Source organism: Solanum stenotomum, chromosome 12 (genome assembly GCF_019186545.1).
Source record: "Solanum stenotomum isolate F172 chromosome 12, ASM1918654v1, whole genome shotgun sequence".
NCBI lineage: Eukaryota > Viridiplantae > Streptophyta > Magnoliopsida > Solanales > Solanaceae > Solanum > Solanum stenotomum.
The window spans coordinates 44,799,097-44,824,503 of NC_064293.1; the positions used below are offsets into that span (position 1 = coordinate 44,799,097).

A 25,407-nucleotide genomic window follows, 5' to 3' on the forward strand; every position below is an offset into this window, starting at 1 on the left:
ATACTCAAATCTCGAACCTAATATTTTTAATTAAAATAAAATAGCCTCATACACTACACCACATTATTTGAGGGTGAAATGTAAAGATATTGTTATGGGTAGGAAAGGGATTGTGTTCCAAGCAGAACAAACAAACCCACATGGGCTTGAAAGAACTAGGAATATGGGTATGAAAAATTAGGTGGGGGTGGGGGCAAGGAATTAAATACTAGTTGTAGTTATATTATTATATGATAAGTCAATATATAATATCTAAATAAAGAGGCAAGAGAAATATTTGTGACGCGGATATCACCACACTTGCTTTTCATTTCATTAAATAGAGTCTAGAGAGAAGACATAATTTCTATTATATATTTATGGCCAACCACGACAAATTCCAAGCTTCTTGGTGCATACATAAAAGAAACATACTACGGACTAGTACTATTTGTTTTTTTTTACTTCTAAAGGAGTAATATTTAATTAAACATTCGGACACGAATTTTAAAAAATTATTGCATTTTCAAAGAAATTTATCAACCAAAAACAAGTTTTAGATATTATTGTGAATTATAAGGACAAAATGAGAATTTTATAATTATTTTTAAAAAATATAAAAAGGACATTCTTTTTTATAATAAATTAAAAAGAAAGTATACCAAATAAATTAGGATAGAGGAAATATAAAATAGTAAAAGAGACTTAAACTCATTTAACCTGTATGTTTGGGATATTTCTTGCACTTATTACCAAAAAAGATAAAATTAACAGGAAATGAGGATTTTTATAATTTAGTTTGATCATCTCTACAACGTCGTTCATTCTTTACATTGTCATAAAACTAAACCCAATATAGGTAATAGTAGCTTGTACATACATATATACATTAATAACATCTTCAATATTTTTTTATTTTCTTTTGAGGAGGGCCACCCTCGTGCTTAAATTTGTTTGCGTTAGGTATGGAATAAATTTTCATTAGGAGTAGTTGAAAAGATTGAGTAACTACATATGAGAAGTAGGATATACTAATGATGATTTGAAATCTTTTAGGAAAAATCATGCGGGCTTAGTTAAGAGTAAATAATATTACAACATGCTAAGTGTATTTTACTTAGTTTAATAATTGATATCAGAACAAGCTCTGATTCAATGGGATGAACATGACAAATTAAAGGTAGATGATGGTGTGGGCTTCGGTTTACTACCCCTCACAAGCTCAGAGGTGTAAACATACAAGATAAAGATAGTTGCGGGTTTCGGTTGCCATGTGGTTGGCACACCACAATCTCGAAATTTGACTCGTGAATTGTGGTGATAGGCCACATCTAACGTGAAACTTAGTTCAAGAAAGAGATAGTTAGTTTGCGAACTAATAAGTCCCACATAATTAATAGCTGAAAATAGTAGAAAAATATTTTGGACTGATTTGCACAACAACATGCTTTTGCAAATTTCCCGAAATTGTTACTATATCAATAAATTTTTATTTCACATTTCATCACGCATACAATAACAAAAAATGAATATACTATATAATTACTACCACTTAATCAATTATGATAAATTATCTTAATTCATGGACCAAATTAACCACACCATTCTATTATTTTCAACGTGCAATATTTGTTTTCCAAGACTGTGGCAGGGATACGATGGGAAAAAGAAGTAGGGCCAGTCAGTCCAACTAGTCTGCTTTCAATTTAGTTTAGATTAAATTTTTATATGCAAGTTGGCTAAGCAAGTTGTCAAATAGCTACTGGTCTATGCCAGCTCTAATTAAGTGGAAGACTGGTTCATTAGATTTGACATTGTTGTCCTCACAAAATTATGATTTTAAGTCCCACATCCCTGGAAAAATGGATCCAAAAATTTAAGTGGCTTTTGATACTAAATCCAAATTACCTAACAAAAACAGCACATATGTCTATTTTCACTTTTCAAAGTAATGAATGGTTACAGATTATTGAATCAAATTATTACAAGGGACAATTAAAAGTTATTGAGTACTACTGTTGGCTCTTTGCTATAATATAGATATTGATATGGCCTGCCTCTTCAAGTGATTTTAAGGTCATTTTTGTTATTTATATTTCATCATTTAATTTAGTTCCTTATCTCTCTCTCTCTTCAATTATCTATCCATATGGTATACTTTATTAGTACACTTCTACTTTCTTTTTCTTTTGGATTTAAAGTTGATGTGTTGGATTCCTTTTTCTTTGGGCTTATGTCATCCACAACATGCAAAGTGAATAGAGATTAATTTGGCTATGTGGTACAGGAGCCTGCAAGGAACCCTTTGTTTAAGGAGAATAAGTACCATCATGTCCCTCAGATGGTAAACTATGCTCCAGTTTAGGACACATACAATATGCATATCTTTGATGTTCTGCCGTCAATTTACGTGATATCTTTTGAATTTCAGGAGAGAACGTAGATTTTCACCTTAATCTATAATTTTAACTATAAAAAACTTAATCTATAATTCAATATATATATATATTGCCAATATTGTATTGGCAATACAACATTCCTCGCAACATGGATTTGCTCATCCTTGTTCTTCAGTCATTTCTTTTCCTTCTTTTAGTGCCTTTTACCATTGTACTTCTTTTATACTGAACAATACTTGCAACATTTTATTTAGTCCAAAGTTAAAATTCGAAAAATGAAAAAGGAAGTTACACGGCAAAATAAATGTTAACGCTTAGTGTTTCACGGATCCGGCTCCCCTCCATTTCGTCAAGTGCACATTTAGATTAGAGACATGTGTCATATTTAAAGTTTAAAGGCCAAAATTATATTATATTAAGAAATATCATAACCATAGTTAAGTCAACTAATTTTAGAAAACTACTCTCCAAATTTGGTAAGGATTACAATATATTCTATAAAAAATTTGATATTTATTAATATTATATTTTTGTATTTAAATATTAAATTGTATGATATTTAAAGTGAGAATCAACTAAACAAATTATGTACTAGTAAACTTTTCTCTTGAAATATTATATATACTATGCTGAGAAACAAAACAAAAAAGTTAAGAATTATAAGTGGAAAAAACCTATAAAATAAAAGACACGAAATAAAAAATAAAAATAAAATGACAAGATGAAAGGTTTTTAGAATTAAACCTGAAATACCAAAATTATTCCAACGATAAAATGTGGCTATTGTGTTTGAAGGGGAAAACATATATGTTTTTTTTACAAAAAAAAATAAAATCTTTTATCTTTTTTTTTTTGTGAAATAGAAGATAACATTGTTTTAAATGCAAATGTTTTTGAAGATTATTATTTATCACATTAAATATAAATGTTTCATGTTCTACAATTTTAATATTTAAATGTAAATTAAAAATATAAGATGAAATTAATGATATTAATAAATATCAAGTTTTATATGGAATATATTGTAATTCTTACCAAATTTGGAGAGTAATTTTCTAAAATTAGTTGACTTAACTATGGTTATGATATTTGTTCATATGATATAATTTTGACCTTTAAATCTTTAAACTTTAAATATGACACATGTCTCTAATCTAAACGTGCACTTGACGAAATAGAGGGAAGGGGTAATGGAGGGGAGCCGGATCCGTGTTTCACTAGATCAAATTTATGTTACCAAAGTCAAGTGGCAAAATATGTTGATGCGAAAATATAATATATAGTTATTTTAATGATTTAATCTAAAAGCTTATATGGAAAACATATATTGTATATTTATAGGCTTAGTGTAAACAATGAGTTCATATAAGTATTTTCCAAATGTTACGCTTTAGTCTAAGTGAATTGGATGTAAACATAAGAATCCAGTAATTTGGATAACCAACCTCAGACGTACAAAAATTACAACTTCGGTATTTTATTGCTTGTACATGTCATCAAGATTGCAAATCTTTCTTTCTTCATGGTATATAAGAGAAATCAAATATTACAATCTTTCATAAATAATATTTCTGGATAAAGCACGACAAAATATATACTTTACCATACAAACTTGCATGATTAAATGAAAAAATTCAAATATGTACCATATTAAGACAATAATGCAAATATAGCTAGCTCAAATCACGATATGGAATGACGTCTATCTTTACTTGGTTTATTTCGGGCTTTGCCTTGCATGAGTCCATCCGCTCGAATAAATCTTCCAAGCTTTTTCGATACTGAGCTCATGAAGTTAGATTTTCTTGGCAAAGGAGGTTTACCAGCAGATGGATGAGTAATGACCAAAGGGCTGCTTGTGGCTGATGTGTTTAGATTTGGTTTTTCAATTTCTATCAACCTCGTCTTCATTTTCAGCAGCTCAAATTTCAGCTCCTGATTTTCTCGTTTTAGACTCGAGACCTCGTCTGAAACAGGGTTAGTAGATAACTGATGATCCCTTTTAGAAGGAACAAGAGCAGGAGGTTCAGTTGCTACAAGCTGGCTCCCATCGTGAAGACGTTGCTGCTCGAAGTAAAGTACTTGCACAACTGTTTGAACAGGGAGCCTATCATTTTGAGCAGCATGAGCACAGGCTTCTCGAGATAGTTTTTGACAGTCCATAACACCGCAAACCTTTTTTCTTTCCATGTCACTTAGAACTGGATGTGCCTTCATATTGCAACAACAATAACATATTAAACACGCCTCCATAGTGTTAAAGACATAATTAAGCAAATAAAAGTGTGCTCATGTACACTCTAGTAGTTCAAGCTTTTACTTAAGAATTAAGATGGTCACACAATTCAACAATAAGAGCATGTTAGCTTGGATCAAGGGTTCCACGCTTTTTAATATGCATTTTGAAAAGCTTAAACTTTCTGATCAAGTTCAACAAATTACTCAAGAATATAGTTGTTGTACTGACGACATGATAGGTGAAGATCGTCAAATGCGGTACATGGATGATATCTTGTTATTACGTAACTCAGCAGATATAGGATTTAGAGCTTTTACTCTGAAAACCTATTTGATTCTACCCTCATCTTTAGAAAAAGTAACAGCAGGCAGGGGTGCAAGTTGCACATCTATGAACACATATACAAGCTTCTTCTTTAGCAGGAGATACCCTATATGAAATACATGCATGGATTTAAGTTTCATAACATCTGTCAGTGCGTAGAACTGAGACTAGTTTTTTTTTTTTTTGAGAATTACTCAAGAATATAGGCATGCCAAATTCTTATATACCATGCTTATACACATGGTATTGAGTGTAAAGGTTAGGATGTATAGAACTTAAACTCAATATGTATAACAGTATAAGCATGCCAAATTATGTTTATTCCCAAAAAGCATATCGGTCTGAATTAGGCCCATAACTCCCATGATCAGAGAACACAGAAGGATATAAATATCCCTTTACATAGTCTACTAGAACATCAGAAGCTTCAGAGGTCCAGATGCGTACCCCTAATAAAGGGAGACTATCATGCTAGCACCAGGAGGTACATTGTTAAGGAAATTATTAAATTTAGCGTGGCAATTACCATGTAGCAGTCAGGACCAATAGTTTTTTCCCATTTGAAATCCTATATTGATGAAATGCTGCTTGTATGCGTAAATATGCACAAATGAACTTAAAACTAATCAGGTAATGTTATTCGCGCATACCTTCAAATAAATGTCAATGGCCCTGTACATCCCATCTTCAGTGATCCTTGCTTGCTCTGGGATGACTTCAGCAAGATTAATGAAGTTTGTGACAGACAGATTACGGTCAGAGGCTATTTCAGCAAGGTAATTTTCCATAAGTTTTCCAACCCGCTCCATGTCACTTAATGAAGGAGACACATGATACTCTTCATCTCCTAATCGATTTCCCTCCTCACTGTCGAGGAAATTAATCATAATACGCTGCATGGTTTCAACATCATACAAGGTGTCCCCTGTGAAGGAACATGAAGGAATTAACAGATCATCCAATACAGCCTGTCCAAGCTGCAATGCCATCCTCTTCTCCAGGTCAAGCCTGCAAGCAATTGTGGTCTCCAGATATATTGCAGCTCGGAGCAGCATTGACAGAAAGCTAACCGACAATCCATTTTTCTCCTTTGGCAGAAGACTAACGATGGTTTCTAAAACAACCCTTTTTTCATGTTCTTGCTTTGGTTCAATCTTTTTCCTTCCCTTTCCAAATATTTCCTGTAATAAACAAAAAGTAACTATAAGCATAACGATTTCATTTTAACCAATTCATCAAGATTTTATAGTACAAGGCCTCACCAAACCTCGGAGAGACTTCTGCGCGTAGAGCATTAATATTGGTCCAAGTGCATACCGCTTGAATCCCCTTGCCATCATTGCAATCAGAACCCTTTGGAAAAAATCAATTCTAAGTACGGTTATATCTTCAGACCACCAGTCAACTATAGGCTTCGGGTTTGAAAACGTGGATCCGTTGATACCAGATTCTGCTCTACCTGATGTGGAGAATTGGTTATCCTTGCAGGCTGTATATGCAATTGTGTCTATGCATCGGCTCACCAATTTTACTTTCTCTGCAATGGGAAGAAGATTTTCTGATGAACGCAAAATTGTAACTGCACCAGCAAGACTCTTAATTGCTACTTCATTAAAGTAGGCCTCAGTTCTTTCCACCAAATTTGCAACTGCATAGTCTTCTGTCATCTCAAGATATTCCGCCGCGCATCTCAGCAAGGCAATGTTTTCTGTGCTTATTTCAAAATTTATTCCATAACAAAACTTTGCTGCAAGTTCAAATGCCTCTCCTCCACCAGGTATATCAGGGATATCGATCGTAGAAACATCAGCGTCATTAGATTCTGAGACCAACTTTCTTATGTATCCACTCTTTGAAACCAATGGGAACTGCATGGATCACAATTAATACATTATTGATCCTACTTATCAATCATCAAAACACAAAGTCAAGGTGTGAGCGTGACCAAGGCCTTAACTCCACCTGCGCATATTGGCGAGGACCAATTGGAAACAACCTCTCTACCCCTAACTTAAGTTAAGTTAGGGTTAAGTCTACATACATCTTACCCACCCCAGACCCCGATTACACTGAGTTTGTTATAATTACACTGAGATGTGACTAAGGTCGATAATTTCAATCCAATTAGGAATTTACTAATTAAACCAACAACAATTGTGTGCAGAGATTAGTTATGACAAAAGCAGAGAGAACAACTCACCTTGTGCAGTGTAAAGGATGTTCCTCCTGCATTTACAGTTACATCACTTGGAATCTCTTGGGAGAAAATCCTGTTAAGATTATTATAATAGAATAATAATAGTTCAGTAATATAATAAGGACAGAGATTACTTCTGAAGTGAAAATAGAACATACCAGTCAGAGGTCCTCTTCATAGCAGAGGAAAGAAGCTCCTCCTTTTTAGTGGACATATTATTGTTAACAGTAGTACGTCTCTGAACAAATGTATTTTGTATTGGAGGAATCCATTGTTATCCAAAACTGAGATAACCAAAACCATAGAAGTCATGCTATTATTGTAAACGAAAGTGACAACTATTGTGGGGCGTCAAAATCTGCAATTGGACAAAGGGATTGGATTTTGCTAATCAGAGTTAAGAGGCGTAATACTAACCGTACGTTTGGGATATATCTTGCACTTATTAAAAAAAAACAGAAATCTAGATTTTTATAATTTGATTTGATCATTATCTACGACATTTGAGGCAATAATTTTTACACAAAAGTGGTGGAAAATAATAATGTATTTGTATGTACTTTTTTTAAAACAATTGTATCTAGCTCCAGATATCTTTTTCCAAATCACTCTTTGTTAAACTGGATGGGTAGCCTAACTATAAATTTCATCAAATGTTATTGTAAAATTTTTGTTATGCCCTTGTAGTTAGTAGAGACATGAGCTTACAAAAATGGCCCATGCCCATCAAACATTTCACAGTCTCAGTAGAGTGTCAAAATAAATCCAAATATATGTAAGTGTAACCCGTTCAATTCGTTCATAATTTTATGCGTTGGACTTAAAATAATTTGAATTGCGTTCAATCTCAATTTATACAATCATTAACCTAATTTAAAAGAATCTTCAATTGAGCCTAATTTAATCTCAAATTTCAACCCGTTTTAAGGCTCTTTACTTGCATTGATGTAATGTATGTCCTTATATTGAAGGCATGAATTACTATCTAGTTTATAATTATCTATCCATTTGTAACTTTTATTTTATTTTCTTGAGCTGAAATTCAAATTGTGGTTATAAAAAGTTAAATAACAATATGTTAAATTTACTGAAATTATGCGGATCAAATTGGGCGGGACATGACCCAACCCGTTTTTAGCCCATTTGAGCCCAAAATAAATTTGGGCAAGTCATGATCCAATTCGATTTCTATTTCAACCAATTTTAATATCTCCAATTTCATCCAAGCCGCCCATTTGACACCCCAAAACTAAGCACGTATGAATTTCTGATGGGCTAATTTTGAGAAGCCCCTTTATTCCGCAAAACAACTAGCCCAAATGCAACTCCTGGAAGAGCCCAAGTCCAATCCGGGAAGGCTAACCTAAAATTAAAAAAAAAAAAAAAAAAGACCAACTACACGCTTGGCCATGGCCCATAAGAAATCAAACGGGGGTGGGGTGGGGATGGGATAGGGTGGCGTATGTAAGTAAAAAAATACTTTCTTATTATTTTTGTATTTGGTACGTAAATAACAGATATTACCTTAAGAGTTTTTGTATATAGTCTAGACAATTACTAAGCGGAGTAAAGATGGGGTGGAATAAAGGACTATGGTTAAGGATGAAAATAAAGTGCAACGAAGAATGAGAGGACAAAATTAATATGCAATGTCACTCGTGAAATTTGTTTTCCTATCAAAATGTCATTCTCTTCTTCTTTTTAGAAAAAATAATTTTATTCTATTTTTAACATGGAAATAATAAGATATATTTTCCCTTCCGTTTGCATAAGAGATTATGAGAATTTTAAAATTTAGTTATTACTATTAGCGCTTTTCTTTTTTGTAGCAAAACATTTATTCATATATACACCATGAGACTTCCGTTAGTCCCTCTTTGGTGCTGGGAGAGCTAGGTGCTGCTAAGGATGGTCAACCTTTGTCGGAATTTGTTTACGAGTATATATGTTAAATATCAATATTTTTGGATATATACTAATTATTGAACATCATTAACATAGTAAAGAAAGATAGCCCAGTGGTTAAGGCTATTCACATTTCCTTTGGAGCAGTGGGTTCGAGCTCAAGCCAAGGCATTTTATTTAATTTTCTTAGTTTCATTTTTTTCTTTTAAAAAAGAGAAAGCAAGGTCTAAAGTAGGTTGTTCATGGTTATGGTTAAAAAATCAAATCGAACCGCAATCCGAACCAAATCGATTAAAAAACTGATATTTGGTTAGGTTGGGTTTTACATTTTGAAACACCGATACTAGTTGGTTTAGTTTTGGTTTTACTTAAAAAATAACCAAACCGAACCGATAAATTAGATATATAACTTTTATAATTATTTATATATTATTGATAATTGGGAAAAGGGTCTGATATACCCCTCAACTTTGTCATTTAGAGCTGATATACCCCTCTTTATGAAAGTGACTCATATATACCCCTGATTATATTCAAATGGCTCACATATACCCTTTTCCTCTAACGGAAATGAAAAAAATTAATTTTAGTTTAATTTTTTTTTTAAAAAAATAAAATATATATATATATATAACACCATAATGGGTATATTCAATCCTCCTCAAACATATTTTTTTTTTGACTTTTTTTTGTTTCAATGATTAATTTAGATTTATTATTTTGATGGTCAAATTTATTTATGTTCACTAATCTTCTTGTAAACCTTGTTATAGATGACCAATTTTTTTTTTCAAATACAAAAATTAAATTACAATATAGAAAAAAAATAGTTTTAAATTATAATATATCCACAAAAAAATAGTTTTAATTTTTTTTCTTTACAATAAGGAATGAAAGAAAAAAATAAAATAAGAATAAGAAACTCAAATAATGATAATCAAAAAAGTCAAAAAATAATTTATGTACGAAAAAGATTAAAATATACCTAGAACTTTGCTAGAAGAATCATATATACCCCTAAATAATTTTTTTAAAAAAACAAAAGTCAAAAATATAAATTTAAAACTAATTTTTTCACTTTCGTTAAATGAAGGGTATATGTGAGCTCATTTTGTAACGGTAGGGGCATATGTGAGCCATTTGTATAACGGTAAGGGTATATATGTGCCACTTCCATAACGAGGGGCATATCAGCTCCAAATGGCAAAGTTGAGGGGTATATCAAGCCCCTTTCCCTTGATAATTTTGTTAAATTTTAAGTAACTTGGGTCTTTAACTTTATCATTTTCTCAAGCCCAACACGTAAATTTAGTCCATCTATTACAATCATAAGTCCAAAGCCATCAAAATTCATTACTTTAGTTTTTACTTATCATATCTTTCATAAGATAGTTACACCTTCTCTTATTTGAATCACTTTGTTCGTGTACTGATAACTTTAATATTGTTTAATTGTTTAATTGAACCAACAATAGCTTTTCAATGGATTGTTCATGTACTAGAAGTTTGTGTCTATCAAAATACATATGTCCTAAAAAATTGATTACTTTCAAACTGAAAAAAACTAGAAAAACTGAATCAAACCGTCAATAACCAAACCGATGGTTATTTTTTTCGTTTGGTTTGGTTTGGTTTTAGAAATTTTAAAAATCAACTAGATTGGTTTGGTTTTGGTTTTAACCAATAACCAATCCAAACCAAACCACGAACACCCCTAGTCTAAAGTATACCGTTGACGAAAATTCTGGCTCCGCCACTGTTTTGGTGGATCTTGTAATTATATGTTGTTACTTTAATGCAACGAATAACTAGTTAAATAAATAGTTCAAAATATTATAAATCACTTATTAGTATAAGGACAGATTTTTGTTTATTTTAAAAAGAAAATTAATGCTTCTTGATTTTCTGAAGGAACATTTATTTGAGCTAAATGATGTCCAACTGCCAAAGTGCAATTTTATGCATTCGTTTGGTGATATATTTTTTTTTCAAAATTATTTTCTTATACTTATTCCTTTTTTGGAGACAACACAACGAAATCAAGACCATAAATGCGATGACCTTACAGTAGATTTCATATTCTTTATTAAAAGGGAAAAGGGCCTGATATACCCCTCAACTTTGCCATTTGGAGCTGATATGCCCCTCGTTATGGAAGTGGCTCATATATACCCTTACCGTTATACAAACGGCTCACATATATCCCTACTGTTACAAAATGAGCTCACATATACCCCTACCGTTACAAAATGAGCTCACATATACCCTTCATTTAACGGAAGTGAAAAAATTAGTTTTAAATTTATATTTTTGACTTTTAGTTTTTTTAAAAAATTATTTAGGGGTATATATGATTCTTCTAGCAAAGTTCTAGGTATATTTTAATATTTTTCGTACATAAATTATTTTTTGACTTTTTTGATTATCATTATTTGAGTTTCTTATTCTTATTTTATTTTTTTCTTTCATTCCTTATTGTAAAGAAAAAAAATTAAAACTATTTTTTTGTGGATATATTATAATTTAAAACTATTTTTTTTTTGTATTGTAATTTAATTTTTGTATTTGAAAAAAAAAAATTGGTCATCTGTAACAAGGTTTACAAGAAGATTAGTGAACATAAATAAATTTGACCATCAAAATAATAAATCTAAATTAATCATTGAAACAAAAAAAAGTAAAAAAAAAAAATATGTTTGAGGAGGATTGAATATACCCATTATGGTGTTATATATATATATTTTTATTATTTTTTTTTTTTTAAAAAAATTAAACTAAAATTAATTTTGTTCATTTCCGTAAGAGGAAAAGGGTATATGTGAGCCATTTGAATATAATCAGGGGTATATATGAGTCACTTTCATAAAGAGGGGTATATCAGCTCTAAATGACAAAGTTGAGGGGTATATCAGACCCTTTCCCCTTATTAGAATCTACTTTTTCGTTCTAATTTAGGTAAAAGTGTTTGATTAAATATAAAATAATATAAGAATGAAATAAAAACTTTTGAAACTTAGATTATGTGTGCTAATATAAATCATCCGGAGGGTTAGATGTATATGCTCTTCTGTGTATATTTTGTTAGGACCGAAAATAAGTAGGTGTAATGTGGAAGCTAGCAAAGCAAACCTCGAAAGACCACGAGTAAGAAGACAAACGAGAAATATATCAGAAGACACAAAGATTTAACGTGGTTCGGTCAATCGACCTACATCCACAAAGAAGATGAGCAATCCACTATAAATATGAGAGTACAAAATATAGAGAGAAATAACCTCAATCAATTCACTTGGAATACAAGGAGGTTCACAAATTCTCCCCCATAATCAAAACTTCAAAGCCCCTAGGACCAGTGGCGTAGCCAGAAATCTTATGAAGGGGTTCAAACTTTGAATAGTAAATATTTTTTTAGAAAACGATGATTTACAAAGATTCTATTTTTAATAATATTATGATATAAATTGGGTAAATGAGTCTCCTATTTATAGAGAAAGAAAACATTATTCCAAAAGAAAAATCCATTAAAATTTAAGAAAATCTTATTCCACAAAGGAAAAGATATTAAAATTTAAGGATTTTTTTTCAATTAAAACCTTATTCCAAAAGGAAAATGTATTAAAATTTAAGGAAAAGATATTAAAATATAAGGAAATCTTATTCCACAAGGAAAATGTATTAAATTTAAGGAAATAATTCAATTTTAATTGAAAAAAAAAGGAAAATGTATTAAAATTTAAGAAAAAGGTATTAAAATATAAGGAAATCTCATTCCACAAGGAAAATGTATTAAAATTTAAGGAAATAATTCAATTTTAATTGGAAAAAAATCCTTATTGGAGTGAGATTTGAACTTGGGTCACGCAAGACAAGCATGACACTATTTACCACCAAGCTACTGAACATTTATGTTAAACTTATGCATGTTTATTTACTTACAAACTTCAAGAAAGCAAAATAATTATGGCAAAATGAAAACTCTCATGTAGGGAATCGAACTGGGGCAGCGAGTGGGCTTATGAGTTATGACAGCTCTAGTTGTCTCCACTACGGGTTACTTTGTTATTTTAGGATGTCCAAAATACCATATATACCAATATAAGTTAAAACTTTACGTGTATATATCGTATAATTTTTCAACGAAGGGTGTCCAATTGGACACCCTTGGGACAAGGTGGCTCCACCCCTGCCTAGAACTACAATGTGAATGCTGATTAAGTTAGAAGGAATATACCTCTATTTATAGAGTGCTAAATTTTTTTCTACAAGAAAAGGACTAGCCAATTCTAAACATTTTCCTAAAAGGAAAACCTATTTATGATAAGAAATTCAGGACAAATAATACACAACATATTTGTGGGAGCTTATATAGACGGGTAGGAGTCATGCCAAACCTTATCACCACAGTCCACACGTGAGCATAGCTTTGGTGAATGGTTTCTAATAGAAAAAGCTATAAATTATTTTTATTAAGGATAAAAATAAAAGATTAAAAATTAAATTATTGTTAAATATAGAAATGCATTATTTGTTTTTTTTTTTGGACTGACTGAAAAAATAATGTCACATAAATTGACCTGAGAAAGTAGTAATTTACGTATATATATATATAGATCGTGAATCATGATTAATGGTCCATCCGCGTCCTCTAGCGCACGTAATATTGAGCCAGCTCAAGACAGAAAGAATCAAAACTTTTGGATAATGATTGGACAGATTTATAAAATTTAGCAATATATAAATATTAAATACAATATAGGCACATCCAAATCCAAAGTTATAGAAAAAATAAAACAGGGAACAATTCAGTCAAAACATCACTAATATCAAAACCTAATACAGTACTAATTTTCTTTTGTTCAACATTTGATCCAGTGTCTCTATTCCTTTGGCCTTCTCCTCTTCTTGGAAAGTTCTTCTTTGGTTAACGAAAACAAATAGTACATAATTTATTAGTTTAAGTAGGAATTAGCGCTAGAATTATGTGGGTGTTAATTACATTTAAAAATGACGAGAGAAAAAAGACAAAGCTAAGCTAGCAATTACATACGTAAGAAAGGTATCTTAAGCACATGGTTAATTCATTACTAACTTACAATTCCTTACTTTCATGGTTAGGCATTTTTGTTTGATTTTTTGTCTTAAATTATTTAAGGAATATAAACCTCCCCAAGGACCATGGATGCTTGATAATTCTTTTTTGACAACTTCCAAAACAAATGTTCTAACTTTTATTTATTTATTTATTTTAACATTGGATTGGTGTCTTCTAGTTCTTGTATCTAAAAGTTAAGGAATCCTCCTCAAAGTTCTCCAGAACTTCACTAATATTTTAATTTATCTTACTGGATTTTCCTAAATTAAATGTTTTCTCCTTGAATAGTTGTAATATTCTAGAATTGTTTTGATTTTAGAAAAGTTTGGAATGAACTAGTGTACGTATTATATTGATTGATAGAGGACAAGAAGAGACAAAAGGTGATTCGCTTTCTTTAATCGTCCTTTTTTTGGCTTTTGGTATGTTAGGTTGAGAATATTGACGTATGAGTTATGACAAAGCACGCGGCCTACCTAGTTTAATTTAAAATTTTACTAATTAATTAATTGCATGTAAACTTGAAAAAGTGGTTTAGATTTTGGAAGAGGCAATAATGATTTCATGCTTTAAAATATGTTGACCAAAGAACCTTTAATTTATATGTAGGGTAAGGTTTTGCTAGAGAAAAAGAAAGAAGAGGGCATTTTTACACTACACATCAGTTCAACAAATTAAATTCCACAACAAAAATAACGCTAAATTTACTAATTTTTACTAAGGTGTAGCCTTTACAATCATTGACTTGTGTAAATGTGAGATGAAGATTAGACATGGACATGACTAGGGACGGGTGGATTTTTTTCATCCGCCAGACAAAATATATATTAAGCCCCCAAACCAACGCACACATTTTTTTTGGGGAGTGGGGTGGTTTTGTATCATTGCAATTTGCATGAAGGTAAAAGGCCACAGGGGTAAATTAATTAGCTTTTTGGTAAATAGACAGGGAAGTTTTTGTAGCATGGGCATGAGAGTGGGAAGTATCAAGTAACGTACTTTTTTATGCAATACCACCACCAAGTTTTTGTAGCATTGGTATGGGAGTTGCTTACTATTATTCTTGTTGAATATGAAGAATCACTACAACAAAAACATCTTTTAGCGGCAATAAATATACACATTAACAAAGAGTGTTAAAACATTTATAAGTTAATTGACATTGGATCTAATATCGCTAAAGGACATATACAAAGAGTGCTAATTGCCGTTTAAAGTAGTGACAATTAAGCTATTGCCGTTAATTAATTACCGCTAAAGATATTTTTTTGAGGTAGTGAATGATCAAGAGTATTATTTTGTTAACAACGAGCTATACGACATGATCTACTCAGGGATGCAATTAAACTTCACTTATTAATTAATTAAAGTTATCCACGCATTATAAGTATATGATTTCATTAGTGTGTGCAACAATATATTAGCCTTACTATAGTAGTCTATTGTCATGTCCCGCCACTATCAAGAGCCGCACGGAGCTTTAGCAAGACTCTAAGTCCGTGACACGTGTATATTTAGCACTACTAGAGTTATGTTAACTAACTAACCCTTTTGCGTTCGTCTAGTCTATGTGTACCCCTCTCTCACTACAAAAATAAAAATAAATGAATTCCAATGAATTTTACTAACAATTCAAGTTGTTGACCATCACCTAATCTCAAGCGAGAAATCCTATACTGAGTTATTCTCTTACATCATGATAAAACAGACTTTGAGTCTAATTTATATCCCATGTCAGTTCAAAGAAAGAAGGACCTTGAGTCTTACTCCTACTATCTCGTCTGGATTTGAGGTGAGACATTAATTCTCTCATTATAAGCCTACTCATGGCTAGACACTATTCGAACTAGAGCATACACAATCATGAAGCAGGAGTATATATATTCACAACCCCCTCACGTACGGCCTAAAATCGGACCCAAGATTAATAAGTATTGATGTATATATTTCTATTAATTAATGATATTGAATATATATGTTGCTTTAGTTGGTGCGGTGGTAAAGGTCGTGTAGTCTATTTGAGGTGGGGCGTGGTAGGGAAGAATAGAGAGATAAAAGCAAACGTATCACGTGGAGACAGATCCAAATAAAGAATAGATGGACCCAATTAAGTCCGAGGGGTACTTTGGTGTGTTCCAAATGATGTTCACATGATGATGCTCAATCAGTCGCTTGCATGCCAGTACAGGATTCATATTTCTGGTGGATATCAGGAAATTGTACTGGATAACATGTCTATTTTAATTTGTTTCTACTCTTTTGGATATTTTTGCATGTGTCTCTCTTTTCAACAAGAAGAGAGAGAGAAAATTGAGTACTGCTCGATGTTTTCAGTTTTTGAAGAATGTTATATTCCCTAGAGAGCAGTGTTACGCTTGTGATATTGCGTGTGGTAGGTATAAACTTTATGATTTAAAATAAATGTCATCTTTAACATATCAAGAAAAAATATAATTAATTTTTTCATTTCTTACCCTAAACATTAATAACTTATTCACTAAATCAATTTTCAAGACCTAATACTAAACATTAATTAATTAACAGAGGTAAAATAATTATATCCATCGTCATTATTTTTGTCATGAATCTACCAAGTTAAAATATGACAAGTGAAAGAAATCATAAATACTATTGTCTCAAATTGTCATTTTAGAAGTTCAATATAAAAGCCATTTTCCCTTAATATAAGACTACAAAACTTAAATTAGTATATGGCCTAATGACATATAAATAGAATCAATACTCAATAAAAAGAGATTATAGTTTGTAACATAAATAAGGATAAATATAGTAGTTAAATTTTTTCTTAATTAATATATTTTTAAAAAAGTATAAAAGAGAAACACGATTCAAAATTAAAATACTAATAATTGTTGCAAGTGCCAACTTATAATAGTCATTCCATCACTCAAAAACCCTAGGCTTCCTGTAAGTCGACAGCTTAATTAATTTAAGGCTCCGTGAGTTTTATATATATAAAAAAAATGGTAAGAGTAGTAACCCCAGTGGTTCTCATCCACAAGAACATTAAAATTATTTTTCTCTCTTATTATTATACATGTTGTGGAGATTAAACTTGTTAGTAACTATCAATCTGCTAAATTAGATAATGACTTGTCATCCATCCTATGAATTTCTTTTTGTCTCCACGGTCACTTCAAGGTCCCTAGACGTAACATGCAAATTGTGGACCGCACACATACACACACACGTATTGAAACATTTCCATCAACATTGCTACTTGAGTTTAACTAGTATCCATCGAGGACGTAAATAAATTTAAAATTTTCACTCCACTTTTATGTGCTATATATATAGCATTAAGTTATTTTATTTTTAAAATTATAAATTTCATAGTTTTATGGAGTGTAATTACTATAAACTTATTTATACTATCATTATCATTATATACAAGTTAAACATAAGTTATATACATTAAGGTCACATGTAGTAATTTATCTTATCTTTAAATTATCAATTAATTTCTGTATTTAAGAAGATTTATTTATAGGTATTTTTTTGGAGATCGATAAAAGTAATCACTCCCTCCGTCCCATATTATTTGTCATCCCTTTCTATAAATAGTTGAACCACAATATTTGTCATTTTATAAAATTTAGTACATAAATTACCACAGTTTGCTTATTATACCCTTGATAGAATAGTTAATTAATCATGTCATTTATTGATAAAGTTGACTTAAGAAAACATTAAATAAGGGTAGAAGGGTAAAATTGCATAATTTCTTAATGCAAGTGCAAAGTAAAAAGGTGACATATAAAATGAGACGGAGGGAGTAATTTCTAGGCTGACGATTGATATAAGATTATTTACTATGTAGGGTAGGCCACCAAAAGGAAAGAGCAACAAGTGCAAAAGTTTTATTCTCGGAATATATGAGGAAATAATTGTAGTGCATATATGGAATATGAAGTGACCTAAATGATTTGTGCATGATGATGATGATAAACCCGTGAGTGAGCCAAAACTAACTGACTTCAATATTTTCCATTACGTGACAAAATCCCAACTCCCACATATTGACAACTCCTTGGCCGGCTACTTCACATGCCCCCAAAATCCATCAGAAATCTCACCTTTAATTTTCTCTCTCTGCCTCTGATAAAGAAGATGCAGTGCTATTAATCCGTTTTGTAGCCTTTGTAAAGTTTTTTCTTATGAGAAGTCCTTATTCATGCCAACCAGTCTCTCTTTTGCCCCAATTTTGACTTTAATTAACAGCCGATCGACGAGATATATATATTGAGATTTTCCTCACCAGTCATTTTACTCTTTAAACAAAAAAGTTGAACAGTCAATTATTGTTGATTCATTTCCAGAATATTGCAAAAAGTTCTCTCTGCACTGCTATTAGCCACTAGCAAACCAATAATGGATCGCTTCCCAATAAAATTGTTCAGGTACCACTACTACTAGTCTAGTCTTTTTCTCTTGTCTTCTCTACTTATTTCTCAAAAAAAAAAAAAAGTTCATTTGGAAATACTTTTCTCTAATTCCTTCCTCTCATGATGCAATTTACTGAGAGTTTACCTCCACAAGTTTCATCATTTTCAAGTTTGATGATGAATAAGAATAGTAATACTAATAATAATCAGATCCAACACGCGCGCCCATGGCCTGGTTTTCACACATCGAAGAATTTGGGAAACATTGGGGATACTAATTGCATGGAACAATTGTTAGTCCATTGCGCCAACGCCATCGACAGCAATGACGCAACTTTAGCACAACAAATATTGTGGGTCCTTAATAACATTGCCCCTCCTGATGGTGACTCGAACCAACGCCTAACTTGTGGATTCCTCCGAGCCCTAATTCTTCGCGCTGCGAAAATTGGGACCTGCAAATTACTCACTGCTAATCTGAATCATTCAATGGAAACTCATAAATTCTCCATTATTGAGCTTGCAAGTTTCGTTGACTTAACCCCGTGGCATCGGTTCGGGTTCACGGCTGCTAACGGAGCTATATTAGAAGCTGTGGAAGGTTACTCTATTATTCACATTGTTGATTTTAGCTTAACTCATTGCATGCAAATTCCAACACTTATAGATGCAATTTCTACTCGAGTAGAAGGACCGCCGTTAATCAAACTAACGGTAGCTGGTGCAACCGAAGATTTACCGCCTATGCTTGATCTTTCTTACGAAGAATTAGGTGCTAAATTGGTAAATTTCGCAAGGTCACGAAATGTCATGATGGAATTTAGAGTAATTCCTTCGAGTTCATCAGACGGTTTTTCGAATGTAATCGAACAGCTACGTGTCCAAAATCTAATACGTCCTGATAATGGCGAAGCACTAGTAATAAACTGTCACATGATGCTTCATTACATACCGGAGGAAACAACGCTTCTTTCCAATTCATTCCGCGCCATGTTTCTTAAGGCCATTCGGAATTTGGACCCAACCATTGTTGTGCTAGTAGATGAAGACGCGGATTTTACTTCTAATAATCTCGTGTGCAGATTAAGATCCGCGTTTAATTATTTATGGATACCTTATGATACAGTGGATACATTTCTTCCGCGAGGGAGCAAGCAAAGGCAGTGGTACGAAGCGGATATTTGCTGGAAGATTGAGAATGTGATAGCTCAAGAGGGTATACAACGACTAGAAAGGCTGGAGCCGAAGAGTCAGTGGGTGCAACGGATGAGAAATGCAAATTTCAGGAGCAGTGGATTTAGTGAAGAGGGAGTTACGGAAGTGAAGAACATGTTGGATGAGCATGCAGCTGGGTGGGGGCTAAAGAGGGATGAAGAAGATCTTGTGCTTACATGGAAAGGACATAATGTTGTGTTTGCTACTGCTTGGGTTCCTCTTTAGTTAATTAATTTCATTTGACTTAGCTATTAACTTTTGTTTTAATTATTTTATCTCCATCAAATCTTCTTGATTATTACTCCATTATTAGTATTCCATAGGATCGCTCTCTTCCTCTTCGTGATGAATATCATTAGTTAATTGGCTTAAATATAGGAAGAAAAAGTTGACCTTACATCTTATATTTTAAAATTTATTTTTATGACATTAGGTTGTGACCATGGGGTTTGAATCCTAGTTTTTCCTATGCAGATTTTCTGTATGTGGAAGTACTAATGAACATGCATGAGGTTTCCCTTTTTTTGGTGGAAATAACCTTAAGGTTTAATTTAGAGGATTTGTACTTTGAAAAATAAGCTACTAACTCGTGATTTATAATTTAGATGCATGATTTTTGGTGCACTTAAAGATATGGTGACTACACTTTACATCGCACTTCTTCTTTTGTTTGACGAGTTAGAAGACTAGAAAATTGCATTTTTCAGCAGGTACGTACCAGTTCTATTCCTAGAAAATATCCTTCTACCTGGTAGAAAAAAAATATGAATTTCATGATCATATACATTATATTGAATTATGTTAATTTACTCTGTATAATTATTTTGATATATTTGTAATATTCTATTATCAATTTATTTACATTGACCAACCAATTAGTTACCAAGATAATTATGGATTATATGGACGCACGAAACGATAAATGGCTTTACAATCTGGCCTATTTTGGGTGCAAATAAAGGTTGCATAAACAGAACTGATTTTTTAAGAAGTTCAAAGAGAAAGATATCTTCTTTTGCTAGAAATTAAGATATAAATTTGACAGCAACGAGATCTGTTAATTCTGTTTGTTTATTTGTTTTCATGACTCTTTTTTTTCTTCAATACTCCACGCTCTCGCTCTTAGCTTCTAAATATAATTGAGATAATAATAATATCTCATATGGTTACTTAACTACGATTTTTTTCTCTTAGAAAATCACGAAACTCTGTTTTTTACTTATAAAGTCACTCAATTTATTTAATTGATTTTTCACTAAAAATTACAAATATGATTATTTAAAACTAAAAACTAAAAAAAAAATATTTTTAAATTATCTTATTGGGGAACTTTTGCAAATAACTACTGGAGTATAATAAACTTAATCATGCTCCATAGCTATAGTTTGCATATTTATAGGCTGTAGCTACAGTTTAAGCTGTCTCGTTTGTATAATTCATAAGTTTGTAGAATTCGCGGGTAAATTTGTATAATTCAGTTATTTTTGTATAAACTCGAAATAATGAATTTATACAATTACAAACATCAGAAGTTTAAATAGTTATACAAATTATATTATATAGATTCCGAATATACAAAAGTTATACAAATTAAATTATACAAAATTTGAATTGTACAAACGTGTGAATTATACAAAACTAAAAAGTTGAGCTGCGTAATTATAACTAAAAGTAGGTCTCGAATTGTGATTAAGTCAAACTATAACTATGTTAACTAATTAACTAGTATATGTTTGCTTATACGCGTAATTTTTCCTTATTTTAATGATCCGACGCACTAAGAAAACCAAGAATTAAGAAAATTTTGATGTGAAATTTTGGCATGAACTTATAATTATATGCTATAAGAAAGTTATACTAATTAATAGGATAAGAGTGTGATGCATATGGAATCTTCAATTATTAAATTTATACAAAATTCCAAACCCAACAAGTTTGAAGTCTAGCTTGTTACAAGTCTTTGTAAGGTAGTATGCGTGTCCTTAGAGATATATATATAATTATCTCGAAGTTTAATTGTATATCAATTATTCATATCACATCGGTACTGCATATATAGCATGGAAACAAAAAGATATTATTGAAAAGGTCACAAATTTAATTTGATTAGACATTTCTTTTGATAATTAAGCCCTAATTAATTGTTAGTAGCAAAAGCTGTGCTTAGGGCCAATATCATTTAGTACTACTCCCCCGTTTCATTTTATATGATTTAATTTGACATGACACAGAGTTTAAGAAATAAAAAAAAAACTTTTAAAACTTGTGATCTAAAATAAGTGATTGATATTTGCATCGCTTTTATTAAGAATAAAATAAACATTTTGAAGTTTAAATTATTATTTAATATAAAGACATGTTCTTTTTTTATTGACTAAAAATAAAAATAAGTCATATAAACTGAAAAATAGGAGTACTAACTTATCAACGGTTTGTGAAATTTCGTACATATGAAAAATGGATTTCACACATAGTTTTTATTCAACAATTACACATCCCACAATAGGACTGTTATTTTTCATATAAACATTAGAAGGTTCAAGTCTAGTCCCCTTATTCAGGACTCACCTTCCCACAAATAAAAATATATAAATAAAATTCTATCCCTGATAACACTCAATGAACTAATTTTTGCCTTTAAAAGTAATTAAATAATATTTTTTATTTTAGTCGACAAATTTAATCCATTAAGCTAACTGGGACGTGGCCATTTGTGCAAAATGTCCCTTCAGTTCATTCTTCCACAATCAAACCGAATATTTCCGTTCCTCCCTGTCTTCACACCAACTCGGCCCAGTTTTGTCATTGCAGTTGTAAAAGCATTTTGGAATGATTTTGAGTTACTGGCCCAAAGGTCCACAGTTCCCTTGGACCTTTTGTCTGTATACAGCACTTGATCTGATGTGAATAGGCCCATACCTTGTTGTAAATTTTTGTAGTAATTATTGTCAAATGTCCTTGGAGTTTTGGGATCCATGTCAATGGCTATCCTTGGGTCAACATTCCTTGGACACATCCCTTGTAATTGAGCTGCATATTGCTTGTTCAGGGTTGGGTCTATTAAATTTTGAGGGCTGAAGTTGTAGATCCGGTTGGAAAACTTGCCACAATGAGAAAATCCAACAGAATGGGCCGCTGCAAATTAATGTTACAACAATGATGTAAGATCTTAATTCCTTGAAAACATTAGATGAAGTAGTACATGCATATAAATTATTCCATTCTGGAAGATTCTCATAATAATGTCTCAACTTTTTTTTTTCCTTTTGTCTACTGAGCTGGCTGAAGAATAATTAACCAAATAATTGAGTAATGGTTACGTCTGAATCAATAACACGTGCTAAAAAGCAAAAGGTCAAATGTAAAATGATACTTAAAATTTTACTCCAGCAGTCCAGCTAGGTTAGAGCCTAATTACCAGGAATTTAGGACCTTGACGAGTGTTTTAATAATATTACCGTTTCTTTTTAGTTGTTATGTTATTCTTTTCGGGAGTCAATTTGATTAACTTTCCAAACTAAATTAGATTACATTAATTTGCTATTTTAAAATAAAAAATTAGACATTCCAAAACTATATGAGAAGTATACTATAAGTTGCATTTTTTTTCAAGAAAATATATCTTAAAATGTTAGTCAAAATTCATGTCATTTGACTTTCAAAAAGAAATTATGACAACTAAAAAGAAACGAGGATAGTATATATTGATAACTATGTTGCATTTTATTTAGTGAAACAAACCTTTTTATGTACTATATTTGTGTAAAAATTTACTTGGTAACTCCTGATATTGAAAGGAGAATTTTCAAAAGAGATAGCAAGATCAATTACTAATTAATATTTGATGTGCGCTATATAAAGAAAGTAATTAACAGCAAAATTACCAGAAAGGGCGATCATGTCCGCCTGAGTTAGACCATGAGAGGCAAACATAGAATTGAGTTGATTGAGATTGAATGTTGGTTTTGGCAGCTTTCCTTCTACATTCGATGCTTTTGACGTGAACCCATCAAGCCTTCCTAATTCCACTGGGTACCATGGTCCCCCAGACTACACGGCGAGTTACAAAATGAGTTTAATTTCTATATACAGCGATAGCGACTTTTTATCATGTCATGTAAGAATGTAATTATTTATACGAACCAGCTGAATGACGTCTCTGGTAGCTAAAGCAAGAATGTCAGCACAAGAGACTTTATTTTTACAACGCGAATTTGAATCAACAGCGGCTTTGGCTTTAATCACAGTATCAAATCCATCTCCTGCCAATGATAGATTATCTGAATGATCCTTCTCAGCTGTGTTCCCTGGTGTTGATGATACAATCACTGAAGCATCACATCCCTAGCGAGTTCCAATTATTAGAAAAATAAACGTAAGATTTATTTCTAATTGGGGAAGGGACAAATATTGTACAATGAAAATCAAATTGAAAGACTCTCAGTAGTATCACGATTAGAAATTATTGGAACAGAGTACGTACCTCAACAAAGCAATCATGGAAGAAGAGACGGAGAACAGCAGGGACAGTGACAAAAGTTTGTTTGAATTTCTGGTTAACAACATTTCTAACAATGGATTCAACATTAGGACAACTATTGGCGTAATAATTCGTCTTTAATTGTGCAGATGCCAAGTTAGGCAACAACACAATACTAACTGAAATAATTGATAATAATACTGATATAACAAGATTTAGACGACCCATTTAATTTCTCTGGCTATAAAATTAAGTACAATGGATTATGCAAATGTTTAATTGAGAGCAAAGGATTATATAAGGGACATAATAATATATAGAAGGCCAGTTGGCCAAAGAATCTTTTTTACTTAACAGAAGAAGTTGAACATGAAATCGAAAGCAAAACACAAGTCGTAATTTGATTTATGAAAGAGACAGGATACCGCTGGCAGTACTGTCTATTGTATTGGCCGCCATGAGATATGACCAGCCCAGCCCGTTCAATTTACCCGTCCATTTATTAGTTTAGTTCATTTTAGTGTAAGTTATTTTAATTCATCTAAAATTAGGATTTGTTTAGTTCTAAGAATACTTGGAAAGTGGTGTTTAGTTATATAGCTTGGTAATTTATTTGTCAAGTATCCCAAGTTTCAAATACTAGAAAAAATTAGTATTTGGGCCAAATTCTAATATTTGGGAATTTTAAAAAATTCGAAAATTACCTCAAACTTTTATATTTTATAGATGCCCATTATTTATTAATTCCAACTAATATTTGTTACTACCATTCTCCGAAAAAGTTTGAGTTCTAATTTGAGTGATAAAATTGAAAAGAAAGAACAATTTATGTTTAACGGGTTATAATTATAATTGAATCAATGACAAGTTTGAGTATGCGATTAATGTATTATCTTGCCTATATTGTTATTTTGTTATTGTTGATTGTTATCAATTATATTATAAGGTTATTTTGTAACAGAACATATTCATTATAAAATGGTGATATAAATTTATGAGTATTTTTTATAATTTTTAGAACTTATGGGTATAAATCATATTTTTTAAAATAGTCAAGGCCAAACACATGGTGAAACTTCACCTAAATATGATTTGCCAAGAATATTTTAGAACTTGGGGGCAAACGCTAGCTTAGAATGGAGTATAGACCAAAATGATTCATGAAGTGATC

The 25,407-nt window shown here is 31.6% G+C and overlaps 3 protein-coding genes across 3 annotated transcripts; 1 reads left to right on the plus strand and 2 right to left on the minus strand.

Moving 5' to 3' along the window:
• Nucleotides 1–3,893: 3,893 nt before the first annotated feature.
• Nucleotides 3,894–7,479, minus strand: LOC125849158 (BTB/POZ domain-containing protein SR1IP1-like). The gene is made up of 5 exons (XM_049529181.1): nucleotides 7,297–7,479; nucleotides 7,142–7,211; nucleotides 6,204–6,809; nucleotides 5,592–6,122; nucleotides 3,894–4,589 (listed from the first exon to the last, which is right to left on the minus strand). The coding sequence occupies exons 1-5, from the start codon at nucleotides 7,350–7,352 to the stop codon at nucleotides 4,062–4,064; spliced, it is 1,791 nt and encodes a 596-aa protein (XP_049385138.1). The 5' UTR covers nucleotides 7,353–7,479; the 3' UTR covers nucleotides 3,894–4,061.
• A 10,630-nt stretch (nucleotides 7,480–18,109) lies between these two features.
• LOC125849161 (scarecrow-like protein 32) lies at nucleotides 18,110–20,011 on the plus strand. The gene has a single exon (XM_049529182.1). The coding sequence runs from the start codon at nucleotides 18,662–18,664 to the stop codon at nucleotides 19,979–19,981; it is 1,320 nt and encodes a 439-aa protein (XP_049385139.1). The 5' UTR covers nucleotides 18,110–18,661; the 3' UTR covers nucleotides 19,982–20,011.
• Nucleotides 20,012–22,205: 2,194 nt separating this feature from the next.
• Nucleotides 22,206–24,529, minus strand: LOC125849162 (peroxidase 51). The gene is made up of 4 exons (XM_049529183.1): nucleotides 24,240–24,529; nucleotides 23,900–24,100; nucleotides 23,641–23,806; nucleotides 22,206–22,891 (listed from the first exon to the last, which is right to left on the minus strand). Exons 1-4 carry the CDS (start codon nucleotides 24,462–24,464, stop codon nucleotides 22,485–22,487), a joined length of 999 nt encoding a protein of 332 aa, XP_049385140.1. The 5' UTR covers nucleotides 24,465–24,529; the 3' UTR covers nucleotides 22,206–22,484.
• Nucleotides 24,530–25,407: the final 878 nt, after the last annotated feature.

Excerpts from the sequence above, each read along its gene's own strand:
- LOC125849158 (XM_049529181.1), bottom strand. The coding sequence starts at position 7,352 with ATGTCCACTAAAAAGGAGGAGCTTCTTTCCTCTGCTATGAAGAGGACC. Across the intron at positions 7,212-7,296 it reads ATGAAGAGGACCTCTGACTG|GATTTTCTCCCAAGAGATTC; the intron begins GTATGTTCTATT and ends TAATCTTAACAG. Across the intron at positions 4,590-5,591 it reads CCATTGACATTTATTTGAAG|GCACATCCAGTTCTAAGTGA; the intron begins GTATGCGCGAAT and ends TGCAATATGAAG.
- LOC125849161 (XM_049529182.1), top strand. The coding sequence starts at position 18,662 with ATGATGCAATTTACTGAGAGTTTACCTCCACAAGTTTCATCATTTTCA.
- LOC125849162 (XM_049529183.1), bottom strand. The coding sequence starts at position 24,464 with ATGGGTCGTCTAAATCTTGTTATATCAGTATTATTATCAATTATTTCA. Across the intron at positions 23,807-23,899 it reads CCAGAGACGTCATTCAGCTG|TCTGGGGGACCATGGTACCC; the intron begins GTTCGTATAAAT and ends CTCGCCGTGTAG. Across the intron at positions 22,892-23,640 it reads GGACATGATCGCCCTTTCTG|CGGCCCATTCTGTTGGATTT; the intron begins GTAATTTTGCTG and ends ATTAATTTGCAG.